Source organism: Lepidothrix coronata, unplaced genomic scaffold, assembly GCF_001604755.1.
Source record: "Lepidothrix coronata isolate B3197 unplaced genomic scaffold, Lepidothrix_coronata-1.0 Scaffold88, whole genome shotgun sequence".
Classification (NCBI taxonomy): Eukaryota; Metazoa; Chordata; class Aves; order Passeriformes; family Pipridae; genus Lepidothrix; species Lepidothrix coronata.
In genome coordinates, this window is record NW_016690268.1 from 3380037 (window position 1) to 3395899 (window position 15863).

The following is a 15863-nucleotide window of genomic DNA, read 5'->3' on the forward strand; positions in this document are numbered from 1 at the left end:
GCCCGGGGGGCTGGGAATCGAACCCGGGTCACAGCGGTGAGAGTCCTGCACCCTAACCACTAGAATACAAACAAACAAAAACCCCTCCTCCTATTACACAGTCCTTTTTCTACTACCATCACACAAGGGTACAGTTAAGAAAATTTAACTTCTCCCACATATCGGATTTTTCATGTATTTTTTCCTGATTTATGTATAATAAAAGGATAGCAAGATTTCAGATATATAAATTACATAAAAGCTTCCCTCTTTCATGTCACACAATTTTTTCTAGAGCTAATCCACATACAAATTCACTTTTCAAAGGCACAGGGATGTTTAATATTGGTGTTCAGTTTTTTACCATGCATAAGACATTCTTAAACTTACTCTCATTGTCACACTGATTGCACTATTCATGTTGCCTTTGTGCAGCCATCCTTGTTTTGTTATTCCACCCTTTTGAGACCCAAGAGATGCTGCATCCTGGAGATGAAAAAGGAAGATGGTGGAAGGAAAAAAAAGGTCAAGTTTTGTATCACAGTCTGAGTAGTATTTATCAAAAATTTCAGAAGTCACTTTAGAAGCTGGAATAACTTATAATGTACATCAAAATGTAATGATAATGTACCATGAGCCCCTGTTGAAATTCTGTAGCTTTCTAATTATTTCATTTAAAGACCTGGGGTGAAATCGACCTAATCTAACTTTTAATACGTAATCTGGCCACTTATACAGGCTTTCTCTATGGCCAGAATGATGATCCAGCTTATAGATAGCTAAATGTTAGTCAAGATAAATCCCACTGCAATAGTGGAATGAGGAAACACTCAAAACATTTACTTACATTGACTTTGTAACCTTTTTCATATATTCTAATCCTGAAGCACATGAACTTTTACCAAATTCTATTGCCAAAAAGAACAATGTAAATACATGCCTCTCCAAAACTTCAATCGAGATTTCTCAAATCATTTTGTTTTATATGCAGTACTTCAAAGACATTACTTACTTAAAAATTTACAGAGAACTAAGTCTTGAATCCTTGAATTGGATCTGCCCTTTTACAGATCAGAATCAAAGCTTTATAAAGAGAACAGGACCAAACTTGGCACCAATGGCAAGTTCACAAACAGTAGATCCAATGCATGCATCAGACATCACACCTGTATGCCTGTATACTGTGCCTGTATACCACACCTATCTGCCAGTTGATGGAAATGAGTAACTGCATTGAAACCCTTAGGATGTCAATAACTACCAAAACCCAGCACACTGCTATCAAATCAGATCAAGAAGCCAGATTTATAATTGCCACAGAATAAATATTAAATCACCAGTTCCAAGTAATCTTTTAGAGTACTCCCAAGCTGACTTTACCATGGTTTCCAGTTGATATAACCAATTTTGAAACAAAGCCATTAATGAATTAGACATGTAGGAAGATTTTCAACCATCTAGAAGATAAATACTCCTGGTAATTTATTACCCAAACATAATAATATGACTTAGTTTTTGGAACTAAATCAAGGAACGTTCTGTAAAAAGTTACTAGGTAATTTATTTACAGCTTATTTAGTTTGTCTAGCTTGCATATTCATATGCATATGCACATGTGAACTTAAAAAACTGTGAACAGAAGGCAAAAGATGCATCAATCTGTTCCTTCAAAATTGATAGTCAGCTTGGCACTATGGAAGTTAGGCCCATTAAGGATGACATGGTCACCAACTATCAGAGCATCTGATAGAATGGCTCAAAAGCATACGCCAGAAATACTCAGTAAATTTTCATTTGCCTCAGTGAGTCTTACTGTCCAAGCAATACAGTGGTCTTGTTTCATATTTTTCAAGTCATTAGTCTCCACCCTTATTGTATTACCTAGATAACCATTTTTCTTGTAAAAGAATCAAGATACAGAGATAACTTAAAACATGGGGTTTCCAACTATGACTTTTCACCTGGCATGAATTCACTGTAAAGGAAAAGGTGATGTAAAACCACCTCTACAGGTGTTGAGATGATGAGTAGATCATGAGTTACTGTCAAAATTTGGCACAAAACAAACAATGCTTATCTATAACTTCACAAACCAAACATAGGATCATCCAACATTACAAAAACTCCTACATTACCTGTGTAAATAAAAATTAGGATTTAGCTCCCTTAAGACTCTTTTCCCAATTCCCAGTCTCTGAGGTGCACGGTTTCCCAACTCTGCTGAGCTGCATGCTGTTTTCTAACAATAAAACTGATCATCATTTGGGCTTCTCCAGTTACACCATATCTTTCCGTCAGGCGTAACTCCTGCCTACAGAGCCAAAAAGCTACTGAATCTTTCCAGCTGACCATCTGTTAATACAAAGGAACCCAGAGTCCAGTTGTTAACACATGACTCTTACACTGAAATCATACTTCCTGTTTCCAGCTGGTAAGGTAATTTCCTCACTTTTATCATAACTGCTGCACACTGTGCTTAAGTTTTTTTAATTATCTTTCCCACAAACTTGGCTTCAAACTTTACTTCAACAGCAACTGTTTCAACAAAAACAAGCCCATATCTTGATCACATAGCAGATTTAAAAATTCCGTTTACAAACATCAACCTGATGGCCTGATAGCCCAAAATAGTTTTGGATAGGTAATTCTCTCCTTTTTAAAGATGCATGATTAAACTAATCTCTATCTGATTTTCCTCCAAGTTTTAATCACTTGTAGCTTCTTGTTTTCGATCATTCTCATAATAAATCAGCTTTCTTCAAACACAAACAAAAGTGAAACAAAAAGAAGACCAAACAACTTTCAATCTAAGATTTGCATCTGTGCTTTTTGGCATAGAAAGATGTTAATGTTTGAAAGAAAAACCTCTTGCATTAATTCTTCCCTCGATGAAAGAATTTATGGTGTCCCCCCACCCTATTGTCCCATTAACTTCCCTTTTCTTCCTATCATGCTTTTTTCTTGTGTTTATACTTCAAGTTCCTCAAAGAGTAGCAGACCTGTTCTCCAGTGACTGCACTTTGGAAAGAGATACTCCATTCTTGCCTGCTCTAACAGGAAACTGGACAGAAGGAAACAGGAAGTCCTTTCCCCTTGTACTTCCTAGTAAAATACATACCACTTGCTAATAGTCAAGTTATAGTTTTTCAGTGTTTAACTAACTCTAGCCATAAGTATATTTACTAGTAACAATTACAGTCAATTATATATTAATTTAGTTTTTAATGTTTAACTCACTGTTTTCTAAAACACTTCTGTTATCAGAAATATTATCACAGTAAAAAATGCCAAGTCTTTTAAATTTCAGTATAGTAGAAATCATCACTATTGCCATCCTACATATAGGAAGTTTTGGATACAGATGCATGAAATTATTTGGCCAAATATCACAGTTCAGATTAATAGCAGTGCTGGATAAATGGCATCCCATGACTATCTGTTCAGGAATCTATCTACTCAGATGAATTCCCCAACCTACTTCTTCAGTTTTAATCTTTTTATTTCATGTGTAGCAGCTTTCAACATCAGGAATTTAGAAGCAAAGTAATTGTCAAGGGGTTAAACTATAAAAAAGAAAAATTATTTTAATTCTTTTTTGAGAGGTAAGAGTTCAAGTACTTGTCAGAAAAGAAAACAGTGGCATTTAAGCACTGTGTTTCGAAACAGGGTGTGGTAAAAAATAAATAAATCACAAAAGTAACAGAGGCATTTGCTGAAAAAAAAGTCTTTGTCGTTTGAAATATACTGGAAAATTGTTTGAGGCTATACATCTCTGGTTTCCCTAAGCCTAAAAGAGAAAATACTTAAAGTTTTAGATAAGTTTTTAAGATTTTGTTTCCATGATAGCTCTCCAGCTCTTACCCTATACTCAGATTTGTGACAAACTAATTTTAACTCACACTGTATGCTGTTTAAGTGCGTGTGCTGTCATGGTGGAACACATGCACCTATGATTTTACTCAACTTCATGGTTAAACCGCATGAAACATTTCTCTCTGTAAACCTCTCTTACACAGACACAGTATAAGACATGACAGATTTTATGAAAGGGGAAGGATTATACACCATTAAGCATTAAAACTTCAATTTCACAATCTGTCAAACTTCTATTTACATGACAGACCTCAGGAGAACAAGGCCATTTGAAAGGAGATAGAGATTAACTTGAACTACTGCATTGGGAAACAAATTAGCTATTTTATCTGTCTCATTTACTGACATTAACACTTAATCAAACTCGCAACATTCTTTAATGAAAACATGAGAAAGTAAGGAATTACGATTATCTCACCTCATCTTTATCTGCTTCTTCATCCACTTCATATAAATGAACAGGAAGCTTCTCTGATTTTGTCCCTTTACTAGGAAAGAAAAACCTTCTGAAGTACTAGGAATTTTGTGATTAGTTACATATTTTATAGCTGTAAAAATTAAGATCTTCTTTTCCTAACTGAAGAGGCAAAGGCACAAGAATAATTAAGTAAAAGCATGTAATTTTCATTAAGTATATTTCTTAGACATCAATTTTCCTCACTTGTACACCTGCCCAGTCTTTCTTTTGTTCTGCTTGTCACTGTCCTAATGTGTAACAGAAGAGAACAAGTGCTTTCTCATTCACTGCATTCCTCATATCTTAGGAGCAAGAATTCATACCTGCAACCATTGGCTCCTTGCCAGACAATGCATTTATTTAAATTCCTATTGACTATTGTGGTTTCTATTAAGGGCAAGTAAAAACCAGGTACTGACTTGTACAAAACCTGTGAGGGTATCAGAACTTCTCATAGGGAGAGATAACTATTTCTTAACTGATAGATGCAGGAGAGTAGTTAGGGAAGACACAGATCTTCCAGAGTTGGGGTATTCAGAGTATTTAGCCATTATCAAACATTTTAAGTTAAGTTTCTAATCTCTATACTCTCCCAAGAAAATTTTGAAAAAGTATGAAAAGATTTCTCTAGCAGATGGTTTAGAATGTCTGTAACAGATGTAGATTAAGCTTTTACTTTGAATTATCCTGTGAAAACCTGCTCTAACCATCTTGGTTAGGTCCTATTCCCTGAGCTCCTAAAGGGAGTTCCAAAAGCTGCCTTTGAAGCTATGGAAACAGGATATTACCATTTTAGTTTCATCTAAACATTAGTCTGTTTTAGTTATCATACTTAAAATCACATCGTCAATGAAACAGTGTCTTGTTTTGACTTGCCTATTAGTAAGGCAATACTACTACAGTACCTTTCCAGAAAATGCTTGAAGAAGACTTTATGGTTCAAGTTCATCAACATAAATTCCACCCAACAAATCTTTATCATCTCTACTGACTATTAAACATTGATATAGCATATTTCAGTTTACATATTACACATAATTAATATACTTCTGTAATAAATAAGTTTATATTAAACAATATTTCCTTCACAAATTCAATTTATTATACCACTAGATAACATACTTACTTTGGAAGCTGTCGAAACTCCCCTGAGTAATCTTCATATCTATAGTTAACAACATGCCAGTCTGAATTGTAGGTTTTGATGCACTGTTTTAATGAAAACCAAATATCAGTATTAACTGGAAAAGGATTAAAGGCATTCACTAGGCACAACACAAGATAACCTCCTAAAATATGGCTGTTTATGAACTACTATGGTTACATGTCAACCTCTGCAAATTCTCTACACTTTCTTTCTTTTGCCAATAGCCTAATGCAATATAGCTTTTTGGAACAAATTATATGTTTCAATAGAATGTTATCATCTACAAGACATGTATTTTATGAAACCAGAATATGGTGAATGCACTCAGCATCTGGATTAACCATCTTCAGTTGTCCAAAAAGTTAAAGCAGCATTTCACTACAGCTGAAAAAGCAACTCAGCCTTTAGAAAACTCAAATTCAATTTCACATGTACAGATACAGCTAAATAAAAACACCTTTTCCTTAAATTTATACTTCTAGTGCAATTAAATTAACATTTAAATTTAAACTCTGCGCTTGCAGTGGTTGAAAAGCAATTATGTCATTAAATTCTGATCTAGATTACAGGAAATACCATTTCACTCCACCCATATTGTCATAACATAAAAGTACTGATTTATCTTGGCTTTGAACAAAGTAACATAAAACTGACAAAATCTGTTGACAGAAACCATTCTATGCAACATTTTATGTTATACAAATAAACCTACATGTACACTAACACAGCATCTAAGAAATCACAAATATTTTCTTTATATTTCAAAATACAAGCTTAATACTTGCCAAACAATTGGTTCTGCAGAAACTCAATTAACTACATCAATTATCTATGCCATTCCTCCCTTCTTGTCTATCCCCTTCAATTTTATCTTAGAAATGTTTAGGTTAGGTATAAAGGATATGTATCACTGTGAATAAATCACTTTGAGGTAGATTCAGCTATTTGGAACTCCTTCAATTTTACTGGAATTACAACAGCCATTTACTTGTTTTAGATGTTAAAATATCATCTTAAAACATATCAGTAAAAAACCAGTAGATAATACAAAAAAGACAAAAATTTTAAACCTTTCATTCCTTAAAGGCTTCCACAAAACCCTAAATGAAATGGAACCACATAGAACCAAAGGAATGACAACATAAGCAAACAGTTTTGAGAAACTTTAGGTTTGGGATTGTTTCTTCTACATACAGCATACAAGTTGAGCAATCATAATGAATTTTGGCCTCTGCAAATGTTACAGTTATGAATACCTCCATTCCAGCAAACTGTACATGATTATTATGAACAAACTAAGAATGACTGGTGTGAGACAATCTATCAGGAAAAACAAGTCACAACAACTCATTTGAGATTTACTAGTGGTCACAATATCACGTATGGAAATCATCCATGTTCATCTGGGAAAGCCAAAAGTATAAAGAAGGTGGAAGCGAAACATCTCCAAGAGCCAATTATAGATACAAAATAATTCAAAGCTATCCACTAACCCTTCTTTTCCAGCCACCAGTGGAAAAAAGTTTTAAGTTTCCCTGGAAATTTTCCCTTGAAATCATTGACAAGTAAAAGGCAATAAATATTTAATTTTTTTCAGAGCTTATTTTTCTGTTTGTTTTTAAAATAGTAAATGAAGTAGAAGAAAAACAATTCAGGTATAATATCTTTATTACACACAGTCACATGCAATTTCAATTTTACCTCAGTTACAAACAAGCTTTGAGCTTCCTTCTCTGCATTTTCAGGAACTGTTGAATGAATGTATCGACTCTGCCGCTGCAATAATGCTGTCTGGTAGGCAACAAAAGCAATTAATGAAACTTGTAACTAAAGGAAAGATGACAAATTATGGCAACACTCAGTTATATCTAACAAAGAAAAGCTCAGCAGAAAACATCCTGCGAATGTGATGTTTCAGAATAGCCAATTAATGGGAATTTACTACATATAAAAACTATTACTCAAGCAAAATAAGAAAAAAAACCCACAGCAAAATAACAGGGTAGTTCAATTGCAGATCTCAGCTGGCAAAAAAATGAGACTTGCACTATTCAACTGCAGGTTCAGAGAGAATGCCTAGATCTCTGAAGTATATATACACTTCAGCCTATCAAGTCAGAACTTATTCCTATCCTATGCCACTGTTCAGAGCAGCATAGAAAGGCTGCCAGAGAACAGGAAATCTGTGACCAGGAAATTCTGCTTCTCAGACCAGTGCTGAAGTCAGCCTTAGTGTACTTTAAATTTTTAACTGCAAATGATGAAAGCTTTACAAAATCTTCTGGGCCCCAAATGAAAATAACTACACAGCAACAGAAATTGTTTTGCACCATGTGGAAAGGAATCTTATAGCTTAAGCCATCAAAGGTGAACAAGAAAGTTTACATAGCCTGGACCTGGAAGGGTGTTGTGGTCCCTCGCTTGTTAGCTATATTCCACATATTGCAGCACCAGGAAGGATCAGATAAAAATATGGAAGAAAAAAACTCCACATTATTGTCAAAAAGAAAGGGTACATAAGTACATTACCTTTACTCATCTCTGTTGTTGAGAGTTTGATCCATAAGGTGATTATTTCTGTCATTACCAAAGCCTCACTCTATTAACTGGGGAGGGTATTTGAAGGTAGAATATTCAATTACAGTAAAGATTGAAAGGAAAAAAAAAATCATCCCACAGTCATGGTCAAGTTATTCATCTAGTCCAGAACACTGAAAAGTGACAATGCCAACTCCTTAGGTGGGAGAGTTGGGGAGGTAGTAAAAGCAGAAACCATAAACCCAGAAATATTTCATGGGACCAATAAATCTTGCACTGTACTGTTAAAAAACAAACAAAAAACCTCCCCGAAAACTGCAGGAAAATATTCATTTATACGCTAACAGCTTTTAAGAATGAAGTTTTCTGAATTCTAGAAATATATTTAACCTGTATTGAGATTAATGTATTTGTTTTCACAAGCTATGGACAGAAAGATTTCTACTAAGAGTATTGAACTACCATAAGAGCTGAAGGCCAGAATGTCTAGATACTTTTCTCAGCCTGAAATAGTCTGATATTTGATAGGAAATTCTTTATAGTTTATGTAATACATAATATACTACATTTAGTACAATATATTTTCTATAAGCATACGTACTATATAAGCATACTAAGCTTTTCTAAAAAATCATTATTATTTTAAGAAAAAACAGAGACTAAGGTGGCATCTTTCCAGGCACATTTCAGGGGAAATCCGTGACCTCATGAATGAATTTTAACACTATAGTGAAATTTGGTAAAATTGGACTAGCTGTACATACTTTTAGAATGTGTGCTGCTATTATCCTGCTACATAACTATCAATATAACAGTAAGGGTTTTTTCTTAGTTTTTCGCACATAAAAAGATTTTTTTCTTCATGATCAATGACAGACCAGAAGAATTTCATTTGTCAATTTTGTTCATACTAGTAAGTGTCTTGATGCATACCACCTCCTCCTCAGCTCATCCATCAGCTGCAGTAGTGCATCAGAGAGCCAGGACACGCAAGGAGTGAGGTATTATGATTCAGAGCAAATTCCTAAAAATAATTACTAAAGCAACACCACATCAACATTTTAAAATCAAGCATGCACATACATATACATTATATTCCAAAAGAAAAATTAGGAAGGAAGGACTGTTTTCTCTACAAACTTTCTTCACAACTACATTGGCTGAACTGTTCCATAGAGGCGAAACATTTCAGTTCTCTGGGTTTGAGTGATCATTTGATTTATGGCAGCATCAGGAGCTACAAAGTGTTTGTCTCATGCTCTCAAAGAAGATTAAAGAAACCCTTTCAATTACTGTGCTGTCAAAACTAAGGAAGATTGCTTTTAACATGAGCCAGGATTCACACACACTACCGAGGCACACAATTAAAACTCTTTTACTGACACTACTAAGTGCATCCCAGGGATTTAGTATGTGCTGAGGTTTCAGAAAAGGCCACAGCAGCAGGAACATTTCACCAAGTCGACCAAGGAGTACTTGCTACTCGAAACCTGATGAAATACGGATAGTGAACCTGTCCACAATAAGTGCAGACTGTGATGGATATTCTTTCTGTCACAAGGTCACGTGAGACTTAAGAGTTACTGTGTTCACAGAAGCTCATGCTCAAGATGCAGTGACAGAAATTGTTCTAGAAGACTCAATGGAAAAGATGGCAGCTGTATGAGAGGTCATGCACTTAAAACAATGATGTGTCAGAAGCAGCTTATCACTTGTATGGGAAGTGTCAGAAGTTGTATTATAATTTCCAAACTAAATTGAAGCCTTGATTTAGAATAGTTGCCTAAAGACTCAAGGAAAAACACAAAATAGATTTTAAAGGAAAAAAGTCATAAAGAAATTTCTTTGAACATTTCAAAATGGTTATTTGACCAGTTTACTTTGTGCTCCTTAAAATGAGAGCATTACTTGGACTTTTTTTTGCTTTTCTTCTACGGAAGATGTGCCTTCTCATAGAATGACCTGGATTTAGTTTCATTTCTGCAAAGCTGGCATAAAATCTATTTTCAGAAGTACTTAACTTGTACTAAATAAAAGCCAAGAGCTTTAAATGAAAGTGTGTTAAATCCATATGGCTCAAACCCAAAAGTAATGAATGTCTAAGCTAAGCACCAAAATGCCTTAAAAATAACACTGGGATAACTTTGTAAAGACAAATTTAATTTGGGTGGAATATACCCACATTTTATTTGCTACATGTAAACTTAGCCTGTATTGGGATTATTTGGCAGGACAAGGGGGAATGGATTCAAACTGAAAGAGGGCAGGTTCCATTCCTGGCAGTGTTGAAAGCCAGGTTGGATGGGGCCCTGAGCAACCTGGACTAGTGGGAGTGTCCCTGCCCATGGCAGAGGGGTTGGGACTAGATGATCTTTAAGGTCCCTTCCAACCCCTTAACATTCGATGATTCTGTAAAACTTGTAAATATGATTATGAAAAACTGCACAGGGTTAAAAGGTTTAACTTGTAAAAAAAATAATAAGCACTTAAGGTTTTCTGTTCTCTGACTTAATATTTTCTTAATACATTGAATGACAGATCTAAATGCTTTGTGTTGTTGGAAACAAGCTAGATAGATCAAAGTAGTACTGAAGAATCATGTGTACAATAAAAATATTTGGAGTAAGTTTGTGCCAGCCAGTGTTCCAAAGAAACAAAAGTCTGATAATGCAGTTTGGTAGAAGAAACCAGTCTTCATATAAATCAAGCATAAAATGCTATATTCCAAAACTGTGACTACTTGAAGGAAATCTGATGTAACACACACTTTAATGACTACCACGATGAAAATCTGACCACAGAATCAAAACGAAGGATGACAGTTTGTGACAAAATTCAGTCATTCTCTTTTAAGGATCAGATTGAGAACCATGGACTAGCTTCATTCATACAGGCCTGAGGATAAGAATTGCACAGGAGGTCACATGAAATAGCAACTGAACACTTCAGACATCTCCCCAGACTGCCCAAACAAAATGCCTGAGGATATTCTTGATAGGTTTGTTTCTTCTGATAATTCAGACCTGTTCACCAAAATGACCCTGATAAGTGAACTAGTCAATCAGATAAGAGTACACTTGGTATAAGTAAACTGGACTCCTCTTGAGCTGTGATACTGAAGAGGCACAGTATAGAAGGGGATTTGGGTAGTGTAGCCTATTCCTGCTCTTCAGTCCCAAAGCCAATACCTGGTATAGGGCATCATCATGAGTGATCCAGTGTTTGAACATCAGTATCAGTACAACTTCTTCTGCAAGAAGTCTTGCTTCCAGTACTTTAAACTTTCAATTAAACACATGAAACCCAAACTATTCTAAATACCTGTAGCTTCCCAAAACCCAAATTTTTTAGCTCAGAGTGGAAAGGCTACAAGTAGAGTTATTCATGTAGGAAACAATGAAAAAGAAGCCCTCAGACTATATTATAAATAGAGTCCAGGTGCATTCAGGTCAGACAGAATTCATTAAAAGTTCAACATGCAATTTATGGGACTTCAGCTGCCCTTCTGTAGAAATACAACAACTAATCACCAACCTTCCCCATGATAAACAAGCTTAGCTTCAGCTACTTGGCTGAATAACGTTAATTTACAGAACGTTCAGGTGCCTGCATACTTTGCAAACACAGATATTTTGACTGCAGGTATGGGCATGTGTGTAAAAGACTTTCCTCACTATTTACTCCAACTCCAGTTTCTAAGATGCTTCGTAGTTATCCTAACTAGATCTACAAGAAGATTACCAAAAAAAAGGAGTACACTTAAATAAACTATTTATTTAGATAAACAGGTAATTTAAAAAGAAATACAACAAGACAATCACAAATCTTGGTTAAGTCTGGCTTAGTCAAGTCAGAACCCTGTTATTAAGGGCGTATTTTGCCAAACCCCAGTTTTGGCTGGAAGCATGCAGTTCAGACCAGCAGATTGCATTTGAACAGGTTCATGCCCTTCATTACTAAGAAGGGAGGGAAAAATCAGTTTAAGAATTAAAGAATAACAAAAAGCAGATGCTTTTTTTGAACATCAGAAAGGGAGGGGGGAATATCTAAAAGTGACTGATCATCTACTTCAAAAGGCAATAAAATTGCTGAGTTGCAGAAGCAGACTTTATAATCTGAACAGATGAAGAAATTGTGCTATTTCTTCTTCTGTACCCAACAGAATAAATTAAGCAGTGTAACGGGACTCATGGCAAAGAGTTTGTGTCAAGTTTTTTGCAGCTAAAGAGCGCTGAGAAACAACAGATAGGAAGTTATCATCTCACATCTACTCCTGCTAAAAACTTGTCTTTATCAAAAAATAATAATAATAAGGAAGTGGGGGCAGGGGAAGGGAAGGGAAGGATTAAATTACCTGAAAGTCATCATAAGGGAACAGTAGCATCTCACGTAAAGGATCATTCAAAATCTGTGTTTTCCTCTGAACGATGACATTTTCATAGTCTATTGGTTCTATGAGCTTTGGTTTTGCCTGGGGGGAAAAAGAAAAAGGCAAAATAAATTCAGGTATATTGAGGAAAAATGACAGTTGTTGATTCATTTTAAGAAGCTACTCTTTTAAAGATTGGCAGAAATATATTTTGTCTACATCAAAAACATACAGTATTTGAAATGCAGACTTTATGTCATATCATATCATACAAATAAATCTAATTGATAATTAGAGACAAGGATGCTGTTTGCCTCAAAAGGAAGAAGCAATACTTCATAAAACACAATAAGGTAGAGCTTATCAGAATAATCATGTATGTATTCTCACAGAAAAAAAAAAAAAAAAGGAAATTACTAGTCCCTTATGTTGGTGGTTGCCTTTGTTTGATACTGCCCTGAAAGCCCTGATCTGGGTTTAGCAGGAATGAAAACAATCTTAGAGCAGAGAGCTAGCTTTCTTTTAATTCAGCAGTAACCTGCAGTAGGGGTAGACTAATGGACATTCCTCCTTCTCTTTAGTTTTTCCAAAATTCCCATAGGCTGTCTACTTCCTCTTAATTGCACAAGTAGTTTTCTTCAGTTACTAGGCATTGATTCAACATAAAAACCCCTTACCGCAGTCAAGGCATTACAGCCGCCTGTGCACAATCACATAGAGAAAAACCTTCACCCTGCCAAGCAATCTGTTAAGTGGTCAGATGGCAGGCAAAGCAGGTTTAGGCAGAGCTCTGAATGAGGCAGCACCGCCTCAGAGTGTGCAAACTAATGCAAAGCTGGAGTTACAATCTAGCTTGCACTTTCTGTAACTAAAATTGTGCACCACAGTATCGGACATAAAATTACAATTTTTTACAAGAAGCAATTATAAGAGAGTTTACAATTGATGCTTTCTTAAAGTCATTGGTACTAATTTCAATGTAAGGTATATTAAATGTAACAGGAGCAGCAAGGCCAGCTTCTGCCACCGCTATAGGTAAACAGACAAGACAAGTTTTATACATAGTTTTGTATAACTCAAGATAATAACCTTTCAGATTCTAGTTGTACTGCACAGAACAAATACCTTTATCAGCAACCACTATTCATCATTAGTATATTAATAATATTCCTGAGAAACCTTAGAGGTGTTTTCTTTATCCAAAAGTGAACCAAATAAATTTTTCAAGGAATTAGGAAAGCTTTACTCAGAGAAAGTTACCAAGTTTTCAGGCTTAGTTCACAGGCTACTCAAAAAATACTCAACATTCCCTCATATCTACAACGCGGTAGTTTTACTGTTAGGAAAAATGTGAGAACATAACAAAGCATAACATCTGAACAGGCAAAAAAAGCAAAGTGTGGAAATAAATCTACCAAAAATGATGAACAAAATGTAGCTTTGTCAACAAAAATAACTACCATTTACAACCACACTGGAAGGATTTAGTTCATAAGCTATATAACAACATGATCAGCACAGATGAATACTTCTAGGAGCCATGGTGGAAAATTATGATGTTGAGTTTGCCATCTTTCTCATCAGAGGAGACGGAGAACAGCTGTTCAGTTTGCTCTATACTGTACTCTGACACACTTTGAGACCTTAGCACCTAAACCCCAACTGATGCTACATCTTCTCCTCTTGTTCATGAACATGATTTATCACAAAGCCCTGAACTAACACCAGTGTCCACCAGAAAAGGCTTAAGGTTATGTTTGTGCACCCATCTGAGTTGAAGTAATTGGACTATTTAGCTCAAAAAAGCATAAGAAAAGCAGGTAAACACAACCTAAGAAAAGGTTACGTTTTCGCTAATGTTCTATTTATACAAAATATTATAGTTGCAAGAAAAATTGCTGTTAAGTTTACATTTGAGTGTTCAGACTGCTACAATGAATCTCCAACTAATGAAATGGCAAGCTTCCTCAGCACCTTCTTTACCCAACTATTTGAAACACTTCCTAGACACTGACTCTGCTAAATTAACCCTTCACAAAATTTCAGGTCGAGCAGCCCCCTCCAAGAGATTGTCATAATCAGTTCTGATTCCAAAGAAATTCCAGTAACTTCACCTACCCTCTCCAAGTCTTCACTAAGAAATAAATTTTCTTCCTTAAGCATGAGACAGGGATAACAGGGATAAAGGAAGAGCCTTTCAAATTTTACTGCTCTGTAAAGCAAGTACATGTTAACACATAATTCAGAAAAACAAGACACCCTTTGCTCTCCTTTCTCACACTTCCAGTGTAAGTAACAGGTCTCTCTCTACCTATCAGGCAAGCAAGAAGACCCTGCCAATCACTGAGCTTACACTCTTATGTCAAAGCAAGGTTTAGAGACTACTAATATAGTGGCCAAGTCACTCCGTTTGGTCAAGTTGGCCTTTACCACGTGACCACTCCTTCTCGAGGGTTTGTCAGGAGAAATGATACACAATATGCTGTGGTGGCAGGTTGGTTTGAGAGTGGTGCAGCATTACTGACCCTTAGGAGAAAGAAAAAAGAATACTGCAAATTAAACTGGGCCTAAAAACTGAGCAGCAGAGAAAGACCATTTGATTCGTGTCTACAATCAGTTCTCATCGGTTAGCTAAAAAGATTTGGCTTCACAATTGGCTTAAATTAATTGAAAGCAGGGCTGACACTAGAAGGACCCTCCCTCTCACAGCACGTTCCAGAGTCTTCTCACACAGATACCAGCAACTGAGCCAGAGCTTTTGTGACAGATTAGAAGGTGATCTAGCTTGAGAGAGTTCCTTCCAACCAGTGAGCTTTCAGCCAGATTGTGGCTCTGAAATGCTGATTAGATGCCTGTGTGACCACTTGTAGCAATTTGAGGAGCTTTTCAAAGGAGAGAATAAACATTTGCGTGGTCAATACAGTCAGAAAGTTCACATATCAGGACATCTACTATCCAAACTAGCGAGCAGTTAGATCACAGCACCAATTCCACAACTTGGTAGCAAGGGAAAGTTGTCATCTCAAAGGGGTAGTGGGTTTTTACATGGTGCTGCATATGATCAGCATTCTCTTCCACTTCTCCCTGGTGCTGAAGAGCTACATTCATCCTCCTGTTAGTTCTCTTGGGAAGATGATACATGAAGACTGGAAGAAAGCTAGTTTTGGATTCTCCCATTTTACCAGCAAAAATAGAGGAAAATGATTACTTTTAAAGCCAATATAACTAAAATTATTTCATGGGCATGCACACACACATACAAATCGCTTTTCTAACACATCTAATTCAAAAACCAAAGATGCATACACTGCAGCTTCAAAAATCAGCCAATTCATTGCAAATGCCTCTCTCTATCCTGTAGTCACAGAATTGGTTCATCATAACCATAAAATTTTGTGAAAAGGAATCTTAAAAGAATAAAATCTTTGCTTACATTTTGTTTGTATGCTGTAAACACAAGATTTAAAAAAAGAAATAGAATCCTCCCTCACTAAAAGCTT

At 35.7% G+C, this 15863-nt stretch overlaps 1 protein-coding gene across 13 annotated transcripts in view; it reads right to left on the reverse strand.

Annotated features, from left to right (window-relative positions):
* Positions 1-15863, reverse strand: part of DOCK9 (dedicator of cytokinesis 9) — a 113529-nt gene that overhangs the window by 63706 nt on the left and 33960 nt on the right. For all 13 annotated transcript variants that reach the window (XM_017821084.1, XM_017821078.1, XM_017821087.1 and 10 more), the window contains exons 2-6: positions 12349-12465; positions 7158-7247; positions 5436-5518; positions 4271-4340; positions 370-465 (exon numbers count right to left, since the gene is read on the reverse strand). In XM_017821084.1, the coding sequence (XP_017676573.1) occupies positions 370-465; positions 4271-4340; positions 5436-5518; positions 7158-7247; positions 12349-12465 (456 nt within the window). The remainder of the gene's footprint in view (positions 1-369; positions 466-4270; positions 4341-5435; positions 5519-7157; positions 7248-12348; positions 12466-15863) is intronic.